The sequence below is a fragment of the Bidens hawaiensis genome, unplaced genomic scaffold (genome assembly GCF_021521415.1).
Source record: "Bidens hawaiensis isolate Kalapana, Puna unplaced genomic scaffold, B.hawaiensis_p1.1 tig00023305_1, whole genome shotgun sequence".
NCBI lineage: Eukaryota > Viridiplantae > Streptophyta > Magnoliopsida > Asterales > Asteraceae > Bidens > Bidens hawaiensis.
In genome coordinates, this window is record NW_027493655.1 from 100545 (window position 1) to 109070 (window position 8526).

At 35.9% G+C, this 8526-nt stretch overlaps 1 protein-coding gene across 1 annotated transcript; it reads right to left on the minus strand.

Moving 5' to 3' along the window:
- Positions 1-1945: 1945 nt before the first annotated feature.
- On the minus strand, positions 1946-2491 carry LOC143567291 (BON1-associated protein 2-like). Its single transcript, XM_077053749.1, has one exon. It carries the CDS (start codon positions 2489-2491, stop codon positions 1946-1948), a length of 546 nt encoding a protein of 181 aa, XP_076909864.1.
- Positions 2492-8526: the final 6035 nt, after the last annotated feature.

Sequence of the window (8526 nt, forward strand, 5' to 3'; positions counted from 1 at the left end):
TCCAACAAGTCTGTGTCATGTCATTCATTAGAAATTTGATCTTAGCGTTATGCAGCATCTTTAGTATATTTCAATCTTTACTGGTATCTCGAAAATCTTGAAAATTTTAATCTTTATGCTAATGTTATGTTTTCTCTCCTCTCGTTGTAGGTCGCCATCCAATCTGATGATTCACGACTCTTCGAAAAACCACGGTGACATACGTAAACAGTCTCAAACTGTGAGTAAAATGAGTGAAGTTAGTGCGTCGGTGGGTTTGATCAACCGTATGATTGATAACGGGTTGCTCACACGTGATTTGTGGTGCTTTGCACTTGATTTGATCGAAGATGTTGTAGAAAGGCACGGCTTTATGAGCTTGAGAGATGATGTTGAAGGGTTAACTTGGTTGATCTCAAGACCTGATGTTTCTTTCTATGTAGGTGATGTTGGGCTATGGTTATGTATATAAGGTTATCTATGACTTAATTATGTTTTCTCTATGCCATATTGTAGTTTTAGTATGGATTTTGTAGTTTTCAGTATATGTTTCCCTTTTCGTCGTCATTTTTTTTTTTGCTGAAACGCTAAATCCGCTTGCGGTTCTTGTTGTTACCGGCTCGTCTCCTATAATTTATTTAATGATACAAATTTCAAATTAGAATTGTATTACAGATTTGTTTATAAAGATTTCAAATTGGAATTGTTCGCTAAGCCCTATTTCGGGCAACCCTGTTTTGTAATCAAAATCAAGTTTCATCATCAGTAATCAATTCAGAAATTGTAATCCCTAACAGTTGTGCTGTCGAAATCCGAGTGCTTTGAATGAAATGAGTATTCAAGATCGAAGAAATGTGCAGAGGTTTAGTGGACTACATGTGTTTGTTTGATGTTGAGAGAATATTAGATCATAATGTAAAGCATGCTTCAAAGTTAGTCAAAACTGTCCAAATCCGAGTGCTTTGAATCAAGTGAGTAATATACAAGATCAAAGAAATGAGCAGATGCAGAGCGTGAGAAAAGGTTTTGAACCAATGCCGGAGAAAGAATTAGTTTCTTATAACACGCTTATTTTGGGATATGCACAAAGCACATGTACAATTAATAGCTATGATGGGAGATGTGTAATTATGCTAAATTGAAGCCTGATGTGTTTACTTTATCAAATGTTCTTCCGGTTGTTGCAGAGCACATGGATGTTTGGAAGGGAAAAGAGATTCATGGCTATGGAATTAGACATGGGTTTGAAAGGAACGGGTTCATTAGATGTGGATTGACCAATGTGTACGCAAACTGTAAAATGATGGAACATTCGTATCGGTTGTTTTGTTCACTACCTGAAAAGGACCGTGTTCCTTGGTGCTCTATGATTGCAGCATGTATGCAAAATGGTTTATTTGATTAATTAGGGGTTAAGATTGTTAGGCAAATGTACGTTAAATGTGGTAACATCAAACTTGCAAAATGTGTTTTTATGGCATGAAACAACACGATTTGGTGTCATGGACCGCCGTGATAATGGATTGTGCTTCACATGGTTATGCACGTACATGATGCCATCTCTTCATTCAAGCAAATGGAGATGGAAGGTTTTATACCAAATCATGAGGCTTTTGTGGCGGTTTTCACTGCTTGTAGCCATGCTGGGTTGGTCGCTTCACTTATTTTAATCGAATGGTCAAGGAATATGAAACAGTTCCTGAGTTTGAGGAGGCTTTTGGGCTCATATGCAGCATGCTACAAACGAGAGGTCACAAACCGGTTTTGTAGGTCGTACATGAACATGCACAATGTAAGAAAAGGGATTTGTAGCTTAATTTATAAGATAAATGGTCAACAGATGTTTTTTTTTCTTTTAAAGTTTCATTAGTCTTTTTGTATGGCAAGTTTCTAGTACTATAAATGAATAATTCTCAATATTTATAAATTCAAAGAATATGAATATAAAGAAATATAACTTTTCACCCTAATATTGTTTTCCAACAGGAACACCAAAAGCAACACCACCCTGACCTTTGCCCATGGCTGCTGCTCCACCGTACTTCCAACCTCCTGCTACCGGTGACGAATAAGCCGAAGAAGTAGTCGCCCCAGCCGGCTGCTTCACCTTAACTGAAAGATTAATAATCCCATTCCGTTCACCATACCTATCCCTTAGCCTATAACTCAAAAAATGCAGATAATTGCATGGAAAATACACAGCCGTAAAATCCGACACGGGAACCCTGACGGAGCCTATAGCATGATCACCACCACAAGATGAGTAGTTGCAACGGACTTCCAAGGTGAAAAGGGGCTCATGCATGGGCATGTGGATGGAGAACTTGTGATTCCATGACGGGTATGCGCCATTTTCAGGGTCCATCCCGGTGGCGAAATGGTCGCCGCGTTGAGTTTTAACGACGGCATAGGCGTTTTTCTTGACGGAACGTTTGCCTTTGAGCGAAAGGGATTCGGCGGAGATGATGGTGAGTTCCAGGGCCCTGGAATCGATCTCCTTCAATATTGTCATTGTGTCGTGTTGTGATTATTATTAATTTGTTTGTGCGATATAATTTTGAGGGTTTGTTGATGTTATATAATAAATAATAAGTTTGGTAAATTTGGGGGCAAGAACAAAGAAAGAGAAAGGATCCTTCAGGGAAATTGGGTTTCTTTTTCCGTGTGCATGTGTATTATCCTCTTTTAAAGGTGACTAAATAATTACTTACATAGATAGTCCTCTCATAAACTTTGTTTTTTTTGAATTTGATCCAGACAGAATTACAAATTTTGTCCTTTAAAAATAAGACGAATTACGGTTCGTGTCCTTTTCTAAGTTTCCTTGCAGGCGGTGTACTTTAAACTTTTTTTTCCTACAAGTTTTGTCCTTTACGCTAACTGGGTTAGAAAAACTCAGTTAAATACCCTCACGTGAGACGCATGTGAGGGCATTTTTGTCATTTCGTATGTACCTGCAAACTTCATCATCCACCACACCAAAATCAAATCAAAACCCAGATTCAATCTCCATCCAATCATCAAACCCATCTCTCAATTCCCCCAAATCCCCAATTTCTAGGGTTTTTCAAATCTAAATTCTCAAATCTCCAATTCATCCTCCAATTCGATCCAATTCCTCAAATTCAATTAGCCTCGTCAGAGAGGAGGTGGTTTCCGGCGGTGGTGGCGATGGCCGTGAAATGGTGGTGGCGATGGCCGTCAAATTCAAATCTAAATCCTCAAATTCAATATAAGTGTATGTATGTACAGTAAGTTGGTTCATACAAACAAAGCCCAAGTGGCCACTGGTTCGAACAAAGTAGCACAGATGAGTACGGAACCCAGACCCATCAACTGGTTCATTACACCCGTAAGATCCGAACCCAACTGGAAAGGCCGAACAGCTCCGAACCAGCTGTCAATCGACTTGTTTTGAAACCCGTATGCGACCCAACCCGTCCTACGTGAATATACACCGCGACGGCTCGAAATACAATCTGGGGTAGAAACAGATCTGGGAACCCTCGTGCGAGTGGAAACTATGCGACTGGGATCCAAACTATTCGCATGCCTATGCGACTCCAATCACCAAACTATTCGCACGGAATGCGATTCAGAATCGTGCGACCCAATTCCAATCGCATCCCATGCGAATACTCTCCAAGCGAATCGTTTGGGTACGAGTCGTTGGTGTGTGAATCGACTGGTGTGCGACTCGTTTGGAGAATCTTCCATGCGACATGATTAGACGCGAATCGATTTGGAGTTTCATGTGGTTCCTGCCCACCGTTGTCAAGTGGCCGGAAATGGAAGGGCCGGCGGCGGTACAGAGAGTGAAGGAGGAAGAAGGAGACGAGGTGGGGGTGGGGGGCCTTGGGGGACGGGATTTATAGTTAGATATAGGAGGGCATTATGGTAAATACATAATAAGTTTATAATAAAATTACAAAACTTGTTGGAAAAAAGGAGGGATATATTAAAATTACAATTATGCCCATCACATGTCTGGCACATGTCATACTTAACTGAGTTTTTCTAACCCAGTTAGCGTAAAGGACAAAACTTGTAGGAAAAAAAAGTTTAAAGTACACCGCATGCAAGGAAACTTAGAAAAGGACACGAACCGTAATTTGGCTTTTTTTAAAAGACAAAATTTGTAATTCTGTCTTTGATCCACATTAATTGAACATTTGTTAATTGATGTGCTAAAAGTAGTCTTAATATTATTAACTAAAATTACGCTAATTTATACACTAAGTAATAAATTTTAGACTTTTAACTTAACTAAAACTACTAACCGGCAAGTGAACCGGTCGATTCTAGTACAGCTAAGTAAGTCCGAATATCGAACCCACAAGACTCCTTAAATTACATAACTAGCTAATTAGACTCAACTAATACTGACACGACTATCTGTTTGTTTAAAGGGGGGGGTTACTAAAAACTAATATTAAAGAATATTAAAAAATACAATTCTTTAAAAAAAAAAAAACTGACATGAAAGAACAACGCCCATGTGATAATCTTTTAAAAGAACGCCCATGTGATAACCTTTTAAAAGAGAAAAGAAGCCCATGTGAGATGTCTAAATTATTAAAGATTGAGCTACAAAAGTGTCACATAATTCAAAAATTCAGCATAATTCAGGATGACTGGAGTATGCACTCAGGTGACAAATTAGAAACTCTATCCGAGTTATTAAAGCAAAAGTTAAAACTTGAAAGAGAAATTCAAGAGCTTAACAAAACAAAAAAATGAGTTTTATCTCTCAAAAGCTAGAACAAATATTTGACAATCAGCTAGAGACAGGCTCAGCTGAACAAATACATGAACTAGTTCAACTAATGTCACTAAGTGATAAAGAATGCGAACAAAAATTTGCGGAAAATAAAAGCCTTAGAGACAAATATTTTCCAGAAAAGGTTTTTACATTAAAAGAACCTAAAATTGAAAAAGATATAACACCAGAACCTATAACTGAAGATGAAAGTTCTTCTGAAGAATACACTCCTATGTACAATAGTAGAACAAATAGGGCCAGTACTAGTTATACTAGCCACAAAATGAAAAATGTAGAATTTTCTATGCCTTATCACAAAGGTATACCAAACTCTAATAATGGAAGTTCAACCACAATTGACACTATTAAAATAGACTGTATCTTCGATCTTGAAAAAAGAAAAGAATTTATAGACAAATGGAATACTGAGATTAGTCTCATTATCCAATCCAATCCAATCCAGAAGAGTTCTCTAATGCTAAAGCAGTTTTATTACTAATAGAACATAAATCTTCCGGAATTATTCAAGATTTCATTAAAGGTACAACCTGGAATGAAAATATGAATGGTATAGACCTCTTTGACGAACTAATAAACGCCATGTATATGATGTTTTTAGGTCTTGATTTTCTTACAAATAAAGATCAAGAAAATCAAAAATTGTTGGAAAAAGCAAGACAAAATCTTACGAAAGCACAATTATGTGATATATGTCTTTTAGATGATTTCACTTGCTTATTTGAGCAAAACTTGTACAAATTAAGTACGGGTGAATATCATTCCTGGATAGAAGCCTACTTAATGAAATCCCCATAGTAGGAGAAAAGGCCAAAGAAAGATGGAATAAAGAAAAGAATTCTTTTACTATGCATTTCCTCGGATTCGCTACAAGAATTGTTAAAGAAGAAATAGCAGTCTATTGTGATTTCTCCAATAAACAAAAACAGTTAAAAAGATTTAACAAAAAATGTTGCAGTACTTTAACTGAAATACCTCAATTTATCCTTTGGATGTGACCCACCCAAAGATAAAAAATACTTCAAAAAGAAATATAAAAGAAAATATACAAAAAGAAGGTTTTGAAAAACCAAGAAGAAAAAATTTATGCCAGGAAAATATTTTTCAAAAGAAAAACCAAAAATCTGTCCGCAAGGAAAGAAAAAATGCAGATGTTGGATATGTTCTGAAGAAGGACATTATGCCAACGAATGTCCTAACCGACAAAAATTCCCAGAAAAAACAAAGCTCATTTTTGAAGTTGAAGAAGAAGGATATTTTCCTTCTGAAAACATTTACGATGGGTATACTCAGGTATATTCATTAACAGTCAAATACGACTCTTCTGACAATTCTACTGACTCAGAATGACTACAACTTATAAGCGGGAAGAAAATGAATTAGGCAAATTACATTTTTGTCAAAATATTTTAAAACAAGAGGAATTGGTTTATGCTAATATAACCAATCCCAACTCTATTTATATCAAAGGAAAAGTTTTTCTAAAAGGATATAAAACGATAACTTTACATTGCTATGTTGATACCGGAGCAAGCCTCTGTCTAGCAAGTAAGTACGTTATCCCTGAAGAACTTTGGGAAAACACACCCAAGGACATTAAAGTAACTATAGCTAATGAAGAAACAATCAAACTAAATAAGGTTTGTAGAAATCTTATAGTTTACTTTTCAGGAGAACCATTTCCTATTCCTACCATTTATCAGCAGGAATCAGGAATAGATTTACTCATTGGAAATAATTTCTGTCAGCTTTATGGACCCTTTACACAATGGTTAGACAGGATATATTTTCACCTTAATCAAGAAATGATTATGATTAAGAAAATAACCAAAGCACTTCGCGTTGGGAACCCCGATTTTCTTGAGTCAATGAAAAAAGATTCAAAAACAAAGCAAATACCTGGTACTAATATAACTCAAGAAGTTATAAAACTAGAAGAAAAATATTTCATAGAAATACAAAAATATCAAAAAAATAGAAGCACTACTTGAAAAAGTATGCTCAGAAAATCCCATTGACCCAAAAAAATCCAAAAAATGGATGAAAGCGTCAATAAAATTAATAGATCCTAAGACTGTAATCAGTGTAAAACCAATGAAATACAGTCCACAAGATAGAGAAGAGTTTAGCAAACAAATTAAAGAGTTACTTGAGCTAAAATTAATTGTTCCAAGTAAGTCACCCCATATGTCGCCAGCGTTTCTAGTTGAAAATGAAGCTGAAAAAAGAAGAGGAAAAAAGCGAATGGTAGTAAATTATAAAGCGGTTAATTCAGCAACAATAGGAGATAGTCATAATCTTCCGTGTATGCAAGAATTACTAACCCTCTTAAGAGGAAAAACCATATTTTCTAGTTTCGACTGCAAAAGTGGTTTCTGGCAGGTACTATTAGATGAAGAATCTCAGTTACTAACTGCATTCACATGTCCTGATGGTCATTATCAATGGAAGGTAGTTCCCTTCGGATTAAAATAAGCACCTAGTATATTTCAAAGACATATGCAGAATGCTTTAAGAGGTTTAGAAGATTATTGTACCGTCTATGTAAGACTTAAAAGATGACTTAAACCTAGATTTAATTCAAATGATGACAAGCAACCACCTATGCTAGAATCCTTAATATATCAATTATCGAATAGTTGGAAAATGCTAAGTTATGGAACCGGGATTATAAAATAGTCACTTAAAATCCGAACAGGACCTCTGACCCTTCTCAAGAAGACACCTATGGATTTCTATTAAGTTCTTAAAAACATCAGCTTAATTAGGCTCGCTTACGGTTACTTAATTAATTTTATGACAAGTACCTCTATAAGAAATCCTACCTTACAACACGGAAATCAAAGGTAGTTTAAACTATTCACTCGACTAGATAAACAAGGCTAAAAAATCAAACCTAGACGGACTCCTTACGAAGAACTAAATCTAGCGATCTTAAACAACCAAGACTTATAATATAATCTATCAGATTAGCTATTTAGATTAGCAACACACTTAGGTCTATTTGATTTATTAATATTGTTCCTATGGCTTTATTGCAAATCAACCATAAACTAGTCAAAAACACACAGTATATAACCTAACAGAATCCTATCATATGACAGACAATCACCAAGGAAACTGTGAAACAATAAAACTCACCAAACAATCCTAAGTACACATATGCATCGAATAAAAAACAAGAAACCTCTTCGTCAACAAAAGTTCATCATAACCTAGGCAGTTTAGGGGTTTAGCTAATAACCATACTCAAGACCAAAAGATAATAAATAGGTTCAAACAATAAGTTCATGACGAAAATAATAGATTCAAACCAAATAATAATAATGTTTGGATGAGTATGTGTTAAACCCTAACGCTCCCTGCTCGAACCAAGGCTTGCTCCTTTCTTGCGGCTGCTCCCCACAATCCTCCTGTTTCTTCTTCGATCAAAACCTTGTGGCCTCAATTGGCGGCTCCTCCAATCGTAGTCCCTGCTCCAATTCCCTTTTGTGTACTTATATTTCTACATGGCCACTTACTTCAAGTGGGCTTTACCCTCTCATTCTCGATGGCACAGCATGACCCACTAACACTTTTCTTGGGCTTAAAGGAACGGATGAAAAGTCAAGAAAGCAATTAGTTAGTTCCTTGTTCTTTTATTAATATTAAGTGAGTTGTAATTTGAATTTTAAAACATTAAATGATCAGTTAGTTATTGGAAAACCCACGACATTCTTTAATTCCTCATTCTAGTACATGAATTTTTAATATATATTAAGTTCATA

Excerpts from the sequence above, each read along its gene's own strand:
- LOC143567291 (XM_077053749.1), bottom strand. The coding sequence starts at position 2,491 with ATGACAATATTGAAGGAGATCGATTCCAGGGCCCTGGAACTCACCATC.